At 49.4% G+C, this 20,982-nt stretch overlaps 1 protein-coding gene and 1 long non-coding RNA gene across 5 annotated transcripts in view; one reads left to right on the top strand and one right to left on the bottom strand.

Annotated features, from left to right (window-relative positions):
* Window positions 1-3,937: 3,937 nt before the first annotated feature.
* LOC109460164 (protocadherin-8) lies at window positions 3,938-9,875 on the bottom strand. Its single transcript, XM_074329347.2, has 3 exons — window positions 5,577-9,875; window positions 5,202-5,409; window positions 3,938-4,719 (listed from the first exon to the last, which is right to left on the bottom strand). Exons 1-3 carry the CDS (start codon window positions 8,205-8,207, stop codon window positions 4,346-4,348), a joined length of 3,213 nt encoding a protein of 1,070 aa, XP_074185448.1. The 5' UTR covers window positions 8,208-9,875; the 3' UTR covers window positions 3,938-4,345.
* A 3,515-nt stretch (window positions 9,876-13,390) lies between these two features.
* The window catches only part of LOC141570999 (uncharacterized), a 42,972-nt gene continuing 35,380 nt past the window's right edge, over window positions 13,391-20,982 (top strand). For 2 of the 4 annotated variants that reach the window (XR_012495445.2, XR_012495443.2), the window contains exon 1: window positions 13,391-13,917. This is a non-coding gene — a long non-coding RNA (uncharacterized LOC141570999). The remainder of the gene's footprint in view (window positions 13,918-20,982) is intronic. The other 2 variants (XR_012495441.2, XR_012495444.2) reach the window with 2 other exon arrangements.

Genomic DNA, 20,982 nt, shown 5'->3' with positions numbered 1-20,982 from the left:
TCTTAGTCTTATTCTCAGGCACCAATCCTGATTTGGGTAGTCCCCCTAAAAACAGGCACTGAAACAAGGACATGGGTGCAGGTGACCCCAGGAAGCATGAGTGACTGAGTCACAAAAGTGAGATGGGGAAGGAGGAAAGCCAGTGAGGGGGTAGTTACTGAGTGGGTTGCTGCTGTGGGCATGTGGGGCTCAAATTCTCTTGGGCCCCTGGGGGGAACTGTGTAGAATACAGCTCAAAATCGTCCCTAATGGGACTAGAAAACTGCGGTATTTACCTACCAAGCCTGTCCCTAAGTGGCTGAGCATTGGCTCTACAGGTCTTGAATCCCCAGTCCTTCCAGGCTGAACAGGACCCCAAGTCCTCCGCAAGTCTCAAGCAGCAGAAACAGAAGTGTCCACTGCAGCTGAGGTGAACCCACAGGTCAGCAAAGCATCATATCTGCTACAGTGGCATGAGGGACAATAAAACAATATTTAGAAAATGGAATCTATAGACCTTGATGAGTGGAAGTAAGAAATAAGATGGAGTCTTAAAATGACTTTGTATTTTGGGTTTGGTCTGAAAACCGCAATCCCATTCATGAGTTTAAGACCATTGCCAGAAGGGTAGTTTTGGGTAATGGCAGCAGAGGATGGAGGATGGCTTTGATTTGGACGTGTCGAGTCCAAGGTGTCCACAGCATTGCTAAGTGTCATACTGGGCTGGCAAACGAAATTTGTCTAATTCTGCATTAAACTACACAGTCTTCACTTTGGCAAGTTGAAATTCCTTAAACGAGTTTTGTGGAGGCCAATCCTGTCCTCTGATAACCAGTGAAGATTCCTCCCCCACCCCCACAAGAGCACGTTTAATCTGGTGTTTGAAGAAGAGCCCCTTGTCTCTTTCTACCTGCTGCTGTTCACTTACTAGGTGACTTTGAACCTGTGGGTGAATTCTCTTGCAGATGATTTCCCTCTGAAGAAAGAGAATAATAAATATTCTCTTCAGTTATTGTATAACTATTGAAAACTAAACAGCATTTTCAAAGCCCTTCTGAGTTGTTGCAAAGCGCAGTGCCCCATTGAGTATTGTATTACTTTGTTTCAGTTTGCTTTCATAACTTACAGCATTCCAATTATCCTATTGTTACTGAATTCAGTGCTAAAGTGAATATGCTTGTTTACTAAAATGGAATTTTTAGACGATAAAAACTTATATTTGCTAAGTGAGGTAAGCTAGCTATTTAGCTAATTATGGCATAGAGCTCATCCTAATTATATATATATTTTTTTCACTCCATGTGTGTATATATTTGTATTTGGAGACATGCATCCTGTTTTTGCTTTATTTCAGAATGCATTTTTCAATAGATGTTGAAACCACTTACATTTTAATTTTCTAAAGTGGTTTCTTTGATGGATATTTTATTATAGGAAGCATAGCCTATCCAAGTCAATGGGGCCAGACATAAAAATGTGAAATAGGGAGAGTCAAGCTTTCGTTTTCTCTCTCAAGGTGACCTCCCACCTCCCCAAGGGCCTTGCCATGTCCCAGTGCTGACAGCCAAGCTGCCCAAGGCTTGTCGGCTTCCGTGGTACCATCAGAAATGTCTGGTGAGTTTGCCTGTGATGCTCACATTAGCTGCACTTGTTTGCAGAGTGTTGAGTCAACATGAGGGAAAGTAGAAGTGAAGACAGCAAACCAGACAACAAAGCCAAACATCCTGAGTCTGTTCCACCTTCCTTAGTGGGTGGGGCAGCCGTGGCAGTTCCGGAGGAGACTGGCTGCAAAGGAAAGCAAGGAAAGAGGAAGACAGGATATCTACAGGCTGTTACTGTAGGCCGGGCATTGTCCTAAGTATTCTGCATGATGCAGTATCTCATTTAATAAAGAAATATATTTTCTTAAAAATGAGCTCGAGCGTAAACATTGCTGGAGGAAAGTGGAAAGCCTCTTTCATTTGGCTATTTCTCTGAGAGTTCCCGCTGCTGATCCTTAGACGAGCCCTCCCCGCCTTTTCTTGTTTAGACAAATGATTTTAAGAACTGAATGATGTGTTTGAATTTTTTTTTTTTTTTTTAAGTTCCAAGCAACGATAAGGTCTTTTAATGGTCATTTCTCTAAGGGAAAAATATGACGGTGAAGTCCTAGAGGTTTTGAAAATGGAATTTTGGAGTAATGAAACAGTTTTCACAGTACCAAACAAAATAATGACAATGACATGATATTACTTTTGAAGGACAAAAGCAGGCAAACACCATCAGAGACTGGACTTTTTGGACTGCAATGTGGAATTAGTCATTCTTTTGCTCTGCATTTGATGGGACTGCTCAAGAATAAAACTTTAGATGGTAGATTAAGAAGGCTACTTCCCTGTGGCCTGGTCATTAGGGTTCTGGAGCTGTCTGGTAACCTGGCCACATCCCCATTTCCTTTCAGAACCTGTGTCCTGGGCAGTCTGGGCTTGACAGGCGCATGCCTGGTGCCTGCAGAAACCGCTCGACTTTGCACAGGCAGTGGGTGGCAAAGCACTTGTGTGCACCCACCCTGCTGTTCAGCTTGGAGCCACCACTGGTTTCAATTATGACTTCAACAGGCAGCTTTGAGGGCTCCTCTATTCATTACAGAGCCTCACACTCTATAATTAGTGATAAAGGAACACGGGCACTTCAGAAATATAAAGGGTTAGACAATTAGCAGGCAGCAAAGGCAATGCATTGAGACTTTTCCACCTAACACTTTGCTTCTTTCAAGTTAAAAAAACAAAACTTTTGTTGCTTCCTCTTATTTTCTTGCCTTGAATAATTTGGGTTTGAATTTCATCCTGACCATTTATTAGCTGTGTGACTTTGGGCGTTTTACCTAACCTCACTGTGCCCAGTTTTTGTTTTTGTTTTTTAACCTGTGAAACGGAGATAATGATAGTTGCCATCTTATGGGGATAGTTTGGGGAATAAATAATTTATGTAGCACACTTTATAAGGAACTCTGCTCATAAAAAAGCTTGTTCGGTAAATGTTAGCTCTCATTATTATCATTTTAATTTCAAATGAAATGAATGCATAGAGTGTAAGGCATAGGTCTTCTTAAAAGCCTTCCATTACGAACATTTTCAAACACAAACACAAATAGATTGGTATAATTACCACACACACGTACACACACACAACCATGCTAGCATTGAGTGATCAATATGTTATCAATCTTATTTCATATCGCCCCCTGCATTTTCTCTAGAATATTTTAAAGCCAATTCCAAGCATCATGTCATTTCACCCATGAAGTTGAGTCTTTTTGATATTAAAATCCGAATCTTCTGAGGGCTTCTTTCTGATAGTCACATCCCTAATATGCTAAGAGCTCCTGGAGACTGTCTTCTTAACCTCAAAGCCCAGTTCCTAGAAGAGTTACTGACTGCAGTTAGTAAAACCTCTACTGATGTTGAATTAGTAAATGAATAGCCCAAACAGTTTCTCTTGACTTTATGGTAGCTACTCCATAAATATTTGTTGAATGAGTAAGTGAGGGGAGAAATTTTTTAGAGTCCCTAATGTTTACGGATAGGCCCTTGTTCTACAAAATCAACAAATATGTTTAATACTTTGATGAGACTCCAATACTTGAATCCCACGGGTTTAATATTGCTGTGAACATTAATAATGCCCAAATAAGCAGCCCTTGAAAGATTTAATTCTGGTATTCAAATTATTTGTGAATGTCTAACCGTAGGCAAGTTCATGAAAAGCAATTAGCAGATTCTTCAAACACATGACAACTCCTTTATTACTGTGCTTATAAGTGACACGGTTTACAGAAAACCAAATGTAATTAAATAACATTGAACTTGAAATCTACCACAGACTCAAGATATACAAGTTATACTTGGCAAGGCAAAACTTCTCAAACACTAGGTTGTTTCAGGTAAAAGATAAATTTCCATTAAGTAATTCCAACACGTTTTTTTCTTTTTCTTTTTTTTTTTTTTTTTGTCTTACAGACATTTCCTTTGGCAATAACTTCCACTTTAGCTTTTATTATATAAAAATATAACAAAATTTCATTATATACAAACATTACATTACACAATGTACAGGTTAAAAACACTAAGAAAATGGCAAGCTGCAAGTGAAATTAAAGTCAATAGCATGATAAGAGAAATGAACTACGGCACACATTTCATAAAAATTACATTAACTACATTTTTGTTTGCAAATACCAAACAGTACCAATGTGATTGGAAATAGCTTCCAACAACTTCATTGTAAGGCACATCTTGCATATTTATATATACAACACTGAAACCGGTCAATAACTTAGGGGCTTCTCAGAATGACCTGTACATGTGTGAAGACATGCAGCATAGGGTTACACATTTTCATTGGCTTCCTTCTTTGGGGACAGGTACCTGCCAGGGGAGGACTGGTAGAGGGGTACCCCGATCTCCTGCAAGTCTGGGAGCCTTCCTGGACGAGGAGGGGAGAGCAGAGTGACTGTCCTGTCATAGTCTCTGTGCAGCACTTTCTCATAGACGCTCTGCAGCCCCACTGTCTTGGGCAGCTGGGCCTGGTAGTAATTGTCCCTGCGCAGAGGATCGCGAGGCAGTGACGTGCTCTTACAGAAGGTCGACATCTGGGCGGGTGGGTGAGGCGAGGGATGCGTGTTGGGCCCTCCGCAGGACGGGCTCCAGCAGCGGTCAGAGTGGCCCAGGATCTTACACTCAGCAGTGCACGCCCACAGTCCTGACATAAAAGAGAAAGGAAGAGAGCATGGGTATTCCTGAGATTAGGCATTTAGCCTCCATCTTCAGAATGTCAGACAGGGTCAGGACGGCTGAAAAGGAAAGCGTGTATGAAGATGAACGCCAGTGATTCTAGATTTGAAAGGAACGTTGCTTCCTGAAAAGCGACCTAACTCCATGTTGGCTCTGCTTCTTTTACTGGAAGCAAAAAAATAGTAATAATAATAATAATAAATTGATAAGCACATTTCCCGTCCTCAGATAGCTAGCATCACCCTTTCCTCTGCCTACCAGGATGGGGCCGTGCTGAATTCAAGTGATGGAGCTGCCTCGACGTGGCGTTTTGAAATTCACCATTTGAGGTCTGCTGGGAACTGGAACTCCGGGACTGAAAAAAGTGGGGAAGAGTGGGGCTGGGAACAGAGATTGACAAAAGAGGAGGGAAGAGGAGGAATGCTGAACTGGGTAGGAAAGAGTCCTCACCACTCTGCATGTGGTTGATGAGATCCTTTTTCAGAGCGTCCCCGCTGATGTCGGAATCGCTGTCGTTGAAATCACTGTCCCCTTTGCCACTATCTTTGCCGCTGAACTTCTCTGCTTCTCGGCCGGAGATGGTGTTGAAAGAGTGTCCTTTCCACACCGCCACAGGGGGCGCAGGCTCCTTTCTGAAGCCGGGAGAGGCACCGTAGGGCTGCAGCAGGGAATGGGGGGAGCGGGGATGAAGGTTGGACACGAAACAAAACACAAGTGCGACAGGTTAGGCATCCCCGACGCACGCGCACCGAGACCCTTCCAGTCCCTTCCCCCAGCCTGCCCGCGGAACATGGAGGGGGGCGCCCAGCCGAAGGAAGGCCTCACCTCGGCGTGCGCGCCGCGGAGTCGCTGCTGCCCCTCGAAGTGACAGGAGCTTTCCCCCGTGGCGCTGCCGCCCTCCGAGCCCGGCACTTCGGCCGCCGCGACCGCGGGCGGGGGCGCGTCGGCCGCGGGGCTGCCAAAGGGCGCTTTGCCGCTGCCAGGGAAGGTGAGGACGTCGAACATGTTGGGCCTGGGCCCGGCTCCCCGGGCGGCCTCCTCCGGGGAGCCAGGAGCCGAGGCGCCGCCGCCCGCCGCCCCGGGCCGCTCTTCCCGGCGGGGCCCCCCTTTGCGCACCTCCTTCTTGCGGCGATTGCAGGTGGTGGCGATGGCGATGATGGCGGCCAGCAGCAGCGTGCAGCTCCCGGCCAGCACGATGATGACGATCAGAGGCGTGTCCCATTGTAGCGCGGGCCTCGACGCCGCGAGCCGCGAGCCCGGCGGGCGAGAGCGCTCCGGGCTCCCGGCACTGGCGGGCGCCACCGGCCCGCGCCCACCGCCTGCTGTCACCACGAAGCTGACGGTGGCGGTGGTGGAGAGCGGGGGACGGCCGCCGTCGGTTATGACCAACAGAGCCCGGAACACTCGGCCCGGTGGCTCCTGGGAGAGGTCGCCCGTGAGCACGATCTCCCCCGTGCGGCGGCCTATGGCGAAGGCTTCTCGCGGCTCCTGCTGCAGGAGGTCGAATGCCAGCTCCCCGTTGGCGCCTTCGTCCGCGTCCCGGGCCTGCACGCGCGCCACAGCTGTGTCCCTTGAGGTGCGCCCGGGGACTGCCACTTCCAGGGAGCCGTTGGCCGGCGCCGGGTGCACCAGGACCGGTGCGTGGTCGTTCTGGTCCAGCACTCGCACTTGCACGAGGGCGCTGCTGGAGAGCTGAGGGGAGCCGCCGTCGCCAGCCTGGATGCGCACGTCCAGCTGGCGCAGCGTCTCGTAGTCGAAGCTGCGCAGCGCGTAAATGGCTCCGGTAGCCGGGTCCACTGAGACATAAGTGGACACTGCGCCCCCGGAGCGGCCCACCTCGGCCTCCAGCAGCCGGTAGGTGACCTGGCCGTTACGGCCCAGGTCCGGGTCCCGGGCAGCCACCGTGGCCAAGTAGGAGCCAGGCGGGTTGTTCTCTCGCACCGACACCTCGTAGACCGGTCGCGTGAAGAGCGGAGCGTTGTCGTTCTCGTCGCCCACGCGCACCGTGTACGGCCGCACAGTGCGTAGCGGGGGCGCACCGCGGTCCTCGGCCACCAGCGTCAGGTTGTACTCGGCGATGCGCTCGCGGTCCAAGGATGCGGCAGTCACCACCAGGTAGCTGCCGGCGTAGGCCGGCTGCAGCCGGAAATGCTCGTGCCCGTAGAGGGCGCAGCGCACCTGCCCGTTGGCGCCGGAGTCCCTGTCCGAGGTGCTGACGAGCGCCACCAAGCTCTCTCGCGCCGCCCCCTCTGGTACCAGAGAGATGGCACCGGCCTCTGGCGTCCCGGGCCCAATCGCCGAGGTCGCGTCCGCTCCACCGAGAGCAGCGGCGGCAGCGGCAGCGGCGAAGGGCGAGGCGGCAGGCGCGCCCGGGGCAGCTAGAGGGGTGATAGCGATGTCCGGCGCGTTGTCATTGACGTCTCGGATACGCACGATGACCTTGCAGGTGGCGGCGCGGGGCCCAGGGCCACGGTCCTGCGCCCGCACGTCCAGCTCGTAGGTGTCCTGACGCTCGTAGTCCACGGGTCCGGCCAGGGTGAGGCGGCCCGAACGCGGGTCGAGACGGAAGAGGCGGCGCGCCTCTGGCGGGGTGCGGGCGCCAAAGGAGAACACCACGTCGCCATTGGGACCCTCGTCGGGGTCGGCGGCGTCCAGATCGAGCAGCAGCGAGCCCACGGGCGCGTCCTCAGCCAGCTCCACCTCCGCCACCGCGCCCTGCGGGAAGGCCGGGCTGTGGTCGTTGGCGTCAAGCACGCGCACGCTGAGGGCGGCTGTGGCAGAGCGCGGTGGGCGGCCGCCGTCCTGGGCCACCAGCTCCAGGCTGTAGGCGGCCTGGCTCTCGCGGTCCAGCTCCTGCAGCAGCACCAGGTCAGCGCACTGGGCGCCGTCTGCGCGCGTCTGCAGCTCTACGCGGAAGGGGCTGTGCGGCTCGGCCAGGCGCACACTCTGCAGCCCGTTGGCGCCCACGTCCTCGTCCACCGGCACCTCCAGGGGGATGCGCGTGCCTACGGCCGCGCCCTCGGACACCTCCACCGGGATCTGGGCCCGGGGGAAGTGCGGCGCGTGGTCGTTGACGTCCCTCACCTCCACCTCCACGTGCACCAGCCGGAACTGCTCCTGCGAGAAGCTGACCACGTCGAAGGCCAGCACGCACTGTGGGGCCTGCCCGCACAGCCGCTCTCTGTCCAGGCCCGCGTCCCCGACGGTCAGCTGCCCGTCGCCCTCGCGCACCCGGAGCAGCGAGCTGTTGAACTGCTTCATCAGGCGGAAGCTTGTGTCTCCGGACACTTTCATATGCAGGTCCTCAGCTAGGGTCCCGATGACTGTGCCGGGGGCGTCCTCCTCGAAGGTGCTGTATCGCACTGTCTTGCTCTGGGCCACTGACAGCACCCAGCAGAGGCTGAAGAGCTGCAAGGGAAAAAGGCAGGGGCTGCCCCTGCGCCTCACTGGACTCATGTCGCCAGCTCCAAGTGCTATTCCAAAAGGCTGAAGAAGAGATTCCTTTTGGGTTTGCAGGTCGGGGAGTGAGTCCCAGGCTTCTCGGAGCACGCTGTTTGCGAGCCCTGTGCGGGAGAATTCTGCCGGCTGCAGATCCGCGGCTCAGTCTGGCTCTGAGGACGCGCGGACCCGCCTTCACTCTGCACCGCTCCCTCCTTTCTCCGCTTTGGCGCTGCGCCGCCGCGCGCCGCCTCCGCTTTTATAGCCGTCGATATGCAAATCACCCGAGCCAGGCAGCCAATAGCGACCTCGCCCTCGCGCCGCTCCTACGCCAGCCTCTGACAGACAATCCCTTTAATGTGGAAAGGCTTAGAGGGGAAAACAAGAAAGGAAAATTAGAGAATCTTTCCTTTGTTTCTTTAACTCCTTTTGCTTTTCCCCCCTTTCCTGTCAGCGCCCTGTGTGTAGAGGAGTTGGCACAGGTTTTGTTTATTATGCCCCTCGCGTGACGGCTGCTTGATCCAAGAGCAAACACGCTGGGATTTCGCCCCCTTGGCTCAGGACTCCCCCACCCACTCTCTGCATTTTGCACCTCGGAGGCTTCCAAGCTCTCGCAGCGCCCCCTCCACATTCATGCTCTTCTCGGTGAGGCTCTGCTCGCCTTCTTTCAGCTTCCCACGACGCCCGGAACAGCCTCTCGATTAAGGGGCCCAAAGGAGAAGGGAAAATCGATTTTATTCAAATTTGTGTCCGCAGTTGTGTTTTGCTCGTGTGAGCCCCAGTGATCAGAGTTACCGCTTCCCTTTTCAGAAGAGAGCCCTGCGATGTGTTAGTATGCATGTCACTGTCCAAATGGCTTTCTTAAGCGCCGGGCGCTAGCCGGCAAGGAAAAAAAAAGTTCCAAATAGGATTTAGCATAAGCTTGAGGAGCTTTGGAAAGGTTTCAAAGATCAGACTGTATCAAAGGCTTATGAAGCCCTCGTTAGCAGTGGAAATAGAATGGCGTGGCAGGCGATCCCATTGGAGGCCCCAATGTCTGTATTATTTCACAGTGACAAGCTAAGGGGAGAGAAAGTTGAACAGTTTCCACGGTGGAGTTGGGCTAACTTGAATATAATGAGCAAACGCCACATGTATCCATTATGTTCCCCTATTCATCCCCAATCACTGCCATAACTCTCTGGCTGAACGGTGATGGGCGCTGAATTCCACACAATACCCGGCTCATATTAAAGTGCGTTTAGAAAACTTTCTCTCCCGATGCCTTGTTCCGCCTATTTAGAGGGTTTTCTTTCTGTTCTAATAAGGCCTCTCTGGGAAGCAACACTTATCCCGTTCCAGAAGAATAAAATCACAGCATGATGTTGAAACCTGGCACGAACCTGGGGGAACTTAACCATCTGCCTAAGAAAGTGTGGAGCTTGGCATCCAAGCTCTGAGCTGGGCGGGCATCGCGCTGCCCCCACAGGTATCCCTCCCCCAGCATCTCTGAAAATCAGGGAGAAGGCGCTCCAAGCAGGAACACGACGAATTCCGACTGATTCTTGTTCAAGAGCTTTATTGAGCGGGCTATGCAAATGCACACGAAGGAGGAGAGGCAACAACAAAAGTCACCCACTGGGAGAAATATTTTTTTCAAAGGCGATGGATTTGATAAGCAGACTGCATTCAATAAACGTTCTTCTGAATCGTGATTTTAGTCCTGCTCTCAACATCCTATCTGTGTTTTCTTTTCCCTCAAACCCGAGTGAATGAACGTGTTTTGGGCTTTTTCCAGAAGAGAGACAGGAGTCCTCTGAGAGTAGGGAGATCAAGCAGTGGGGTGGGCAGTGGGGCTGGGGGAGGATGAAAGAGGTGCTTGAAGTTTCCTGAAAGCAAAAAATGCAATAAATGAAAGCTCAAAAGACTGGGTGTGTATAGGGGTGGGGGGTGAGTGGTTGGGGGCTTCCCTGAGTGGTCGTGCCTCTCCGTTCCCTTTCCCGTCTCCTTCACCTTGCGGCCCTGGGAATGCTAAAAGCGCGAGGCCAGGCAACTGCAAACGCGCAGGGATGTGGAAAGCGCGACGCCCCCTACAGGAGCCCAATTGTCAGCCATCTCTTTCACTGCTTTTCCCTCCTAACTTCTATTTAAAAGCTTGATCTCTCTCTGCTCCCGCCCAAGAGACATTTTTGGGAGGGTTATGCGCAGCCGAAAAAACTTTGTTTTTCACCTGAGCCCGGAAACTCTCTCACTCGGGCCTTGGACTTGCTGGTGACCTTTGGTCTCGTCCTCCTTCTTCACCCGCGTTCCCGGGTGGACCCAGATCCCCACAGATTTAGAGCTCGGCAGTCGGACATCGGCCTCCCTCCTGCCACTCGCGTACCCACGATAAATCTGGCCCGCGCAGAGCGGCTGCTGCTGAGCGGAGAACGTGAGGAGGAGGGGAAGATGGGAGAGGGCAGTGGGGCTGGAGTCGCAGAGTAACGATGTCTTATGTTGTTCCGGTGACTAAACACTTGCCCAGAGGCCAGCCACGAGTGGCTGCGAGCCGGGCCCCACACCTGCGCCCCCTGCGCCCCGACCCCTCTCAGTTCTGGCTGGACCGCGGGAGCCCAGCCGTGCACTGTTTAAATTTGGGGGTTAGAGGACAATTTGAATTCACCTTGGCAGGAGAACCTGAACTACCTAAGATTTTTACTCAAGGCACTTGCACGTCGTCATGCTCTTTCTCAAGACTGAAGTAAACGAAGGCGTGCTGAGACGGGGCGAAGAGGGATGGCTGAGCAGGCAAGAGCCGAGGGGCGGGGGGAGAGGCGTGGGGCAGCTACCGCAATAGTAGGTCCAAAGCATTTAACCCTCCGCCAGCGCCTCGGCCGCTCGGAAGTGGCCAAGACAGCGGCGGCGCCAGGCAGCGCGGAGCGCGGAGCCCTGGGCTGGGATCCCGGGAGGAGAGCGCCGAGCCGGGAGCAGGGGAGCGGGGGAGCGGAGCTGCGAGCACCGCGGCTGACGCCGGCGCGCGGAGGCCTTTCCCAGCCGGCAGCAGAGGTGTGAAGGCACGCGAGCAGCGTGAGCTGCCGCCCCCGCCTCCTGCAGCCGCCAGATTATGGAAATACGATTTAAAATAGCGCATCAGCGCCTACAGCGACTCCCCCCGGGAAGCAAAATGTCAGGGGAGCTGGGGCGGGAGGAGTGGCGGGCGGGGAGCGGAGCTCGCCCTCCTCCGGAGCTGATCCGGCCCCACAAAAGCCGCTCAAATCGACTTGTTATCATACCAAAGGCCTGGACTGGCTCAAAGGAGCCCCTTTCTCTCGGTGTTAGCAGCTTCGCCGGCAACTGTCTCGAAATCCTGAGAACAAACACAGCCCCACAATGGCCGGCGTTTTCTCGGAATGCAAATGTTGCGGGCCTCGCAAAGCTGGGTTCCTGTGACCGAGCCTAACGCCCGCATTGTGGAACTCGCGTGCAGACCCCGACATTGACACGGGCGTCACGTGACGGATTAGGGCTCTAGGAAAGTTCTCAAAGCGGCGCCAATGGGGAGGCTGGGGGGGCTCAGCCTGATCTAATATCTCCCACAGTTTAGCGCGCAAGAAAATGAGGATATGCTCTCATATGTAATAGGATTATCTTTTCCATTTCAAGTTCTATACAGCACGTAATTTATTTTTAATTAGGATTATATCTACCAGGAAAGGGAACTAGACTTCGCTGGAAAGTGTAATGTTAAGGATGGATGGGGAGAGGGGTTATTTTTTAACCTTTTAACCTAAAAAAAAAATCAAAAAAATCTCAGAGCCCATCGTTTTTTCTCCATCGGATAAACCATATCACTCCATCGGATAAACCGTCCAGGGAAGTTTGCTCGGCCAAGCAAAGAACAGAGGCAGCTCTTCAGGGCTATCCAATTCATTCTTATAACGAAATCAGACTTTGTAGAAATCTCTTAGAATTCCTAAATCCCTGGGTTTTACTGGGGTTTGCTCTCTAGAAATGTAACCAAGCTCTTTCCTGCACTCCAAACTTTATGTTTTTGAAAAAGTGTCCCCTTAACCGTTTTGGGGCTGTCAGTATTGTCATAATGACTTGTAAACTTTAATACCACACCACAGAGCAACATCCTCCACAACCCTGATTCAAATTCAGCAGTCAGACAATGAAACAATTTAGGGTTGAAGGTAACTGTTATTCAATCATTAATTTTGCATTGATTCCAGTACCAGATGCTCCCAAACCCTGGACTATTCCCAGGTCTTGGGCCACTGGTGCTTTTGTGTGTTCTGTGTGTCAGAATGCTCTGGGATACCCACTTTACCTGATAAGTAACTGACTGTTGACTTCAGGCTCAGGGGTCATCCTACTTGGGTTCAAATCTCAACATTACCACTGATTTGCTGTGTGACACTGGGAAAGTTACTTGATCTCTCTGTGTCTTAGTTCTTTCATCAGCAAAATAGGGATAATAATAGTACCTTATAAGGCTATCTTGAAGACTGTGTAAGACACAGTATCAGGTGGTTAGGAAACCCGGAACACATGTTAGTTATCATTTTCTTTTAAAGTACAGAGAAGAAACATCAGTGGCCATATAATCTAAACCTCTTATTTTATAGGTGAAGTATTTGTTCAGAAAGGAAACAAAACAAAAACCCTCCCACTTCATGACTGCTTCTTTACTGTAGTTACAACTGTCCTTCTGATTCCTTTTTTAATTTTTTTCCTCCTTCTGGAAATACTAATAGATACAGTGGTAGGTGTATCGATCCCCCCCAAAAGGAGAAAATGGCCATGTGAGAGTTCACTTAACTTTCATGTCCTCACATCACTTCAAAGTCTTTTGGTACTTTACTCTCTGGTTAAGGTCAGATGATAACAAAAAGGCGTTTCAGTAGACTTTTTTTTTTTTAACCACCCATTTCCACAAAAGGCATGTATCATGACTGAAGCCACCTACAGATACAAATACTTAATGGATAGCAACCCATAATCCTGGGAAGAAACTGTTCAGTCGAGAGGAGCCTAAGGAGACATGGTGACTACATGTAATGTGGTATCCTGGAAGAAAAAAAATGACATTAGGGGAAAACTGAGGAAATCTGAGTAAAGGATGGACTTTAGGTAACGCTACCTCAATACTGTTCATTAATTACAACAGATGAACCATACCAGTGTAAGATGTTAATAACAGGGGAAATTGGGTGTGGAGTATGTGGGAACTGTCTACTATCTTTGCAACTTTTCTATAAATCTAAACTGTTCTAAAACATAAAATTAGTTTTTTTAAAAAAAGAACAAAAGGAATCATAGACCCTGCCCGCCAGCCCTGAGGCAGGGGAGCTAGAAGCTGGAGGAGACAGTAGTAGTTGGTGTGAGAAGGGCGGTGAGAAAGGCCGACACTGTTGCTGATCCCAGGTGGCTGCCCCCAGTCTTCGGGAGAGTGGAATACCTGGACATTCGTCAAGGGTCCCGAGAGCAGCAAGTGGGTATGCACTGCCTGCCTCCATGAGCCCAGAGAAGTGCCCCATTTTGCTGGGGAGGGGCAGTGCTCAGGAAAAGCTTCTGGGGGAAGGTGACTTGGAGCTGAGTTTTGAAGGATGAGTAGAAATTCGCTAGGGATATGAGGAGGGAGGAAGGGGTGGAGCCTTCTCGAAGGAACAGCACATTCAGAGGCAGGAAGTTCTGAAGGCTGGGGTGTAGGATGCTATGAAGGGCTGGGTAGGATCATCGGGGTGAAGAAAGCCAGAGCAAGCAGGTAGGTGCTTTATGCACTTTGTTGAGGAATTTCAGTTTTATCCTTTAGGCGATGGGGAGCTGTTGAAGCATGTCTCCCCTGAAATCAATAGGCTCAGTAGGGTAAAAAGAGGGTGAAAGAGCAGCGGGGAAGGGAAGTGGAGCAAAAAGCCTAAACTGGTGCACTTTAATCTGGGAGGGAGGGGAAGCGCAACTCTCTCAAACGACTAGTTAGGAAACAGTGACGAGCTAGTTAGTGGTCCAGCTGAATCCCAGGAGACTCAGGGCCGGGAGGCTGGCATCGAAATGGCACTAGCTGTGGTCTGTGGGTTCAGCTAGAGGACTGTTTCCTGAGGTGCCAGTCCTGCCTTCTCCCCTAGCCAGGGGGCGCTAAAGCCAGTGGTGCCTCAGGAGCCAGGTTGGTGATGCTCCTGCCATCACCAGTCCTCTGGAGAAGCTTCAGCTTTCTGAGCAAAAAAACCAAAAACAACACCCCTCCCCCCCCCCCCCCCCCCCCCCCCCCGCCTCCCACTGCTATCCACTTGCATCCTCCTTGGAAGCAGACATCAGAGAGAAGGTTCCAGGAGGAACTGCATTCTCCAAGGCAAACGGGGGTGGGGCTGGAGGAAGAATTAGAATTTCCCTGGAGACTTTTGGTTGGAAAATATGGGATACTGCATGTGGTCTGGGCTCCTAGGACCTTGTTTATGGTTCATGGGCCCTTTGAGGTGAATTAGAACCTATTACAGTGTTCATGGTGAAAAGCAAGAGGTTTTAGATAACCAAAGGAGCCCTCAGCAAAGAGCGAAAGAACCACAAATCGATGTTCGCACCGTGCACAGGAGTTCTGGAGTTAGACAAATTGGAAGGATTAATTGCTTTCAGAGCTCAAAACATGTTGCTGCAAATTTTGGGTTTGTTATTAATAAATCTCACATGATTCAAAAGAAATTAAAGCAGGAAGCTAGAGCCTTTTCAAGGCAGAGAGAATTTTAATCATTGACTAATCTTTTTTTTCCTTCCCTTGATGTCATTGTTCTGTAAGTGCAGAAAACTTCTGACTCAGGCCTTCCTTTGCATCTGCTGGCTTGAACTGGCCGCTCCAAGTGGGTCAATCCACTTTTGAAATGGAAATGCAGTCTGCACGACTGCCTCATCCTCAGAGCCCTGGGACCCGGGCCCAGCCAGGGTACGGTGGAGCCTGGTGTTATAAATTTCTCTGTAGATCTGAGAACAGTTTTAGGCCATTGATCTCATGTCACCCAGCATCGAGATGGAGTGACAGCTGATAAACTGCATGGTGACAGGCTGCGGCCTTGGGAAAAAAAAAAAAAAGTCTAGGAAAAAAAAAAGAGCTGATGAATTAGTTATCCGCCACCCAATTCCTCTCACCCTGGATTTTTTTTTGAACATTTTAGAAGCGTGTATTTTCAGGTAATTTTACAGTTGTCTTTTTGTCCTTCAGAGGGGCTTTGGTCTATGAAACCTCTCAGGGAATTTAAATAAAATCATTATTATACATAAGCTCGACAGCCCCAGAAGTCCCCAAAGCCTTGCTCTTAGGCCTAAACCCTTAGCAGGCTTTTACCTACAGGGGCAGGAAATTGGGATTCAAATAAGCACCTGAATTAATGCCAATTAGTGATTCTTCAGCAGCCTGCACTCCTCAAACACTCCACGCTTTAATAGGGGCCAGTGGGAAAGACGAACATTGGTGGGAGTGGGAATAGAGGGGATGCTCTGTGGCCAATATTTAACTGAGTATTTTTTTTCCCCAAAACTTTTTGGATCCTCTCTTGATTCCAGCTCCTCTATGCAAAGGGCAGTGTGAATCACATGTTAGTCCAGGAAGGCCTGGGCGCTTCAGAAAGATTTTGAGGGGGTGAGGTGAGAGGGCCAGGGAGACTAGGGGAGTGTGGCGGATCATTTGTGTTTGCGGATGAATAAAGGTTGAATTCTTGCTGCCCTGGCTGGGGGCTCTGGCTTTGGTGTCCAGTGTGGGAACCCAAGATGGGGAAGAATGGGCTGCTCCACGCATTGAACTGAGAGCCCTCTCCGGCACGGCCGGTCGTTCTCAGGGCATCAATCTTGCTTTGCTTTGCCTGGGGAGCCTTGTATAGAACCCATGGTCTCAGGGGACTAAGAAGAGGGTTAGATGGAGGGATCAGAGCCCCCACAGGGAAAAATAATGTGACAAGCTGTCAGAACATGGCAACTGGGTGACTCCTGTTCCCTCAGTGGTCAGGGGGCCCTGTCAGGCCCAGCATCCTTCAGGGCTGGGAGCCTGGAGGAGGGGACAATATAGGATGTATGATGGATTACACACCTTTCCATCAAGCCCCAGTATAGGCTTTTGCTGGCCTTCTGGAAAAGGAGGAGTGGAGTGGCTGTTTCCAGGAGTGGAAGGTTGCAAGTAGAATATTTGGGAGGGGGGGTTCCAGTGATAAGGAGCCATGGAATCTATGGGGATCAAAAAGGCTGCTTGCTGAAGTCAACTGTAAAGTAGGTCACCAGGAGGAAATTCAGGGGGTAATAGCAAAATACAGCATGTCAAATGATAATAATAATAATAATACAGCCTGTCAAAGTCTGAGGTAGAAGTTCCTTAACTTAGAATAATTGTAGCAGTCAGATGGGCCAGGTTGTGCTTCAACCTGTAACAAGCAACACCCAAATCTTAGTGACCTAAAACAACAAGTGTATTTTTTTGTATACTCTGCATGTCCCTGACAGTTGGGATGATGTTTTGTGTGCTACCCTCCCTTGGGGACTCAGACTGATGGAGTAGCCACCATCTGGAACTTTCTCCTCATCATGGCAGAAGGAAGAGGGAATGCAGCAAACTGTGCATTGGCTCTTAAAGTTTCTACCCAGATATGACAGACTTTACGTCTGCTTACATTTCTTGGTCCGTTTCAAAGTCCTGGTAATGTAGTACAAAGCTCATTCTGTCCAGTCACTGGAAGGCAGGCTTGAGGGAACAGAGCAGGAGGGCTGGGCAAAATCCTTAGACAGACCATATGCCAAGACATGTGCTCTGAGCTTGCCTCGCATTCTCAGATTTTGGACATACCATTACTTTCTCCTCCTTCTCCTCCTCCACCTTCTTCTCCTTCTTTAGCAGCAGGAAAATAGCAGTTGGGAGAAACGCTGGTCAAAGGCATATGTGTCTCTAAATTGAAGGAAGGTCAGAAATAAATTAGAAGTGTCCTCATGTGACACATTCCTTAAAGTATAGGCTAAATTATAGCTTCAGACTAATTAGTGAGCAAATCCCCCAAGAGTGAAAGATTGAGTATTGGTAATGGGAGTACATGTCCTCTCATTCGTGCTTGGGGAAAACTTGTATAAAGTATCTTCATTAATCAGAGTCCTAATGGTTTTTACTTTTACCACCATCAACTGACTACCAGGATCGAAAACATTTTGCTAAGCAACTTTCAGAGTGTGAAACTGCGTTCTGCTGAGTGCTTTGCAGTTGGGTTATACCATATGCCATTCAGGGGGTTACAATCACGTGGGTGGAAGTACTCAGGGAGCTAAACAAACGCCGGGAACAATAGGAATGTGAATATTGACACTTTGAAGAATAGATGGCTTTTTGCAGGGTATTCAGTAGAGAAGGGATCATGAACAATATTTAGGAAGAAAGGAACCAGGAGAATTTAGTTCGTTATCGTGGGTGCCATCCACTGCTAGACACTGGCATATAAGCTTTTGCCCTCTAGGACATTCTATTCTGTGGGGAAGGCAGCTGCACAGTTGCACAATTTTAGTGTAACATGGTTAGTGATGAATTTACTGACAAATGCACAGGAGAGAGGATCAGATTCCAGGAGCTCACATAAGAAGGGGAGGAGATGGCTTCGGGAACTCCTTGTGGGAAGGAGGGGGCTATTTTAGGCCAAACACTGGCCTTGGGATTCAGCATAGGCGTAATTGCCATTGTGTACTTCCAAAGATCTATTTATAACCACCAATATCCAAAAGACCCAGGGACTAAAATAGCTTGGGTTAGACATGAATATGTTATAACAGCCACATCTTTTTTGAAGTAGGCCAGGTATGAGCAATACATAAAATAGCAATAATTTAAATTAGAATTTAGGGAATTTAAGGGGACACAGGGATGCCATGCTAGGATTCTGGCCTAAACACTCTGTTTCCAGATTCGTTAAGTGAAATGGATCATTCTTGCTCCAACCTGTCTCAGATTTGAGGTGAGGGTTCCATGATCAAAGGAATGCGGAAGTCTTTCATGACTGTAAAACATTTCGTACATCACGCCACAGTGCTGACAGGGATACTTAAACTAAAGGGACATGGAGCCAGCTTCGCAGGTGTGTGGTGGGTGGGAGGTGGCGAGGGAAGGCCAGCAGCTTGGGGCAACTGCTGAAACGCAAGGGAGACACTAGATCTGAAGTCCATGGAGATGCTTTCAGCACCTTGGGTCCCAGAGGTGGAGGCCAGTGATACAGGAAAGAAGGGTGGTGCTCTGCTTACCTGGGGAGGGGAGGGACTAGAGGCTAGATACGGGTTAGAGAAGAGGTTTTTCACAGCTTTATCCTCAGTGCCTGGTGTAAGGAAGTCACCAATAAATATGTACTGGAATGAATGAATGAATGAATGAATGAATGAATGAAATAAGCATCTCCTTCAGTTGTACCAGGGGATGATATAGACTCCTTGCCTCCACACAAATGCAGGAGACTCCTGGTTAATGTTTTTCAATATGTACGCATATGTATTTAGTTTTACCTGTCCTCCCATCCCCCTACCCTTGGCAACCAACAGCTTGTTCCCTATAGGTCTTTTTCTGTTTTGTTTTGTTTTGTGTTTTTAGATTCCATATGTAAGTGAAATCATATGGTACTTGTCTTTCTCTGCCTGACTTATTTCACTTAACGTAATACTCTCTAGATCCATCCATGTTGTCACAAATGGCAAGATTTCATTTTTTTATGGCAGAGTAATATTCCATTATATATATATGCCACATCTTCTTTATCTAATCATCTATCAGTGGTCACCTACATTGCTTCCGTATCTTGGCTATTGTAAGTAATGCTGCAATGAACATAGGGTTGCATATATCTTTTTGAATTAGTGTTTTGTTTTTTTCAGATAAATACCCCGAAGTGAAATTGCTGGGTGGAATGGCAGCTTTATTTTTAATTTTTTGAGGACACTCCATACTGTTTTTCATAGTGGCTGCACCCATTTACTATCCCACCAACAGTGCACGAGGGTTCCCTTTTCTCTATATCCTTGCCAGCACTTGTTATCTGTTGATATTTCTGATGTAGTCTTCTGGTTAATTTAGGATGCGTGAGTCGAGAGAGGTGGCCAGAGCTGATCCAGTGTCCAAGATTCACTCACCCCGGCATCTCAAGGCCGGTCAGGCCAAGGCTCTGAGCCTCGGACAGCAGTACTAGGAAGTCAGGATGACACTGCACAGGGCCCCAGATCCAGGCTGGAATGACATCCTGCCTGTGCTGCCTGCTCCAGGTTCCGTACCTGCAAACATTTGGCTCCTCTTCCCTGAAAGCCCCCAGAATGACTCCAGTTCCCAAAGGCGGGGCTGGCTGCCTGCCACCTACCTGCTCACCTTCAGGCTGGTCGAGGCAGCTTCAGCATCTGGGCTTCATCGGAGCCTTCTTCTTTATCCGAGTCTTTACGGCATCACTCTTTCCCAGCCTTCTGCTCAGACATAATTCTAACTCATTCATAGATAAGCTCACATTTCATGTCATTTGTCAAAATCACATTCATTTATTAAATTCTGTCTCTAGGGACAAAGGGGCATAGTCCAAACGTCTTGGGAAAGTTGTTACTCATCGTACATCCTTCTCATATGTCCTGGCTGGCTCTGCATGTGTCCTGTCCTGCTCTGTAGGTATTCTCCATGGCTGAGAACACAGGCCTCTGCTGAGAATAATAGCAATAATATTTCCAATCATGGTTATGGGTGTTGAGCACTTGATTTTTGCCCGACATTGAGCTAGGCAGTTCACATAGCTAATTTAATTCTCTCAACAGCTTTGTAAAGTAGGTATTATTATGACAAGTTTCAAAGAAACTGAGGCTCAGAGAAATTAAATAATGTCCGCAAGGGCTCCCAGCTGGTTAATGCCATGGAAAAATTTAAATCCAATTCTAACGGGGCGCTTTCTATTGTATGGAGCTACACCCCAGTTTTCACCACTGTCTCTCTCCAGAGGGCCATTTGCTCTTTTGGTTCCTCTGTCCTCTCCTGGAGGTCTCTCCAAGGTTCTTAAATGTGCAGGACTCCAGCTTTACCATCTTCAGCCCTGATCCCTCTCCTGAGCTCCATTCTATGTCTTTCAGTTGGGCATTTTGTTTGGATACCCAGCTATTATTTCCCAGACAGCTGGCAGGAAACAAAATTCATCCCATCACTTCTCCATCTGGTTCTTTTTTTCCTGATTGCTCTCTCTGTCAGTAGCATATACTGTCTTCAGGGTTTTGTTTTGTTTTTTTAAGTTGTGTTGTGCTCCAAAATGTCACTTGCCTCTTATATCTGACTTCCTAACCTATGGTCTCCACCCTTTGTCAGGGCGCTACCACTCGGGCCTGGATGATTGAAATAGCTTCTGAAGTGAGCCGGCTGCTAGAATGCACAGCACTTTTGTGTATATTAGAAAAAGGCTCCCTGTTCTCTGAATGGATGCAGTCCCATGCCAGGGCACATGACTTGGCAAGCTGAGCACAGTCAGGAGAACTTGTGCAGTCAACAGCCTGCACAACTGTGCACCGTAACCCCAGGAGTGAACCTTCTCCATGCCTCATGTTTCTCCACCTTCAAAACATTTTCACATAAGTTAATTTTTAAATGTTCAGCAACTGATATGGCACAGGCACTGACCAATCAGAATGGACACTGGCCTTTGCAGGATCTATAGTCTTTTGGCTGAGCCAGATTGACTCTTTAATTGCTGGATTGTGGGAGGTTGCGATAACTGGAGAGAGTCTAGGCTGGCACTTGGGAGTTCATAGCAGTGGATTTTTACCAATCAGTATGGCAATATTTTAGTAGTATTTAATAACTGACACACCCTTCCCGGTG

Source organism: Rhinolophus sinicus, chromosome 16, assembly GCF_057876585.1.
Source record: "Rhinolophus sinicus isolate RSI-liver-muscle chromosome 16, RSI-T2T, whole genome shotgun sequence".
Classification (NCBI taxonomy): Eukaryota; Metazoa; Chordata; class Mammalia; order Chiroptera; family Rhinolophidae; genus Rhinolophus; species Rhinolophus sinicus.
Note: the sequence above shows the minus strand (reverse complement) of the source record. Positions and strands in the feature narration are given on the sequence as shown.

Excerpts from the sequence above, each read along its gene's own strand:
- LOC109460164 (XM_074329347.2), bottom strand. The coding sequence starts at position 8,207 with ATGAGTCCAGTGAGGCGCAGGGGCAGCCCCTGCCTTTTTCCCTTGCAG. Across the intron at positions 5,410-5,576 it reads TCCGCGGCGCGCACGCCGAG|CCCTACGGTGCCTCTCCCGG; the intron begins GTGAGGCCTTCC and ends TCCCTGCTGCAG. Across the intron at positions 4,720-5,201 it reads CATCAACCACATGCAGAGTG|GACTGTGGGCGTGCACTGCT; the intron begins GTGAGGACTCTT and ends CTTTTATGTCAG.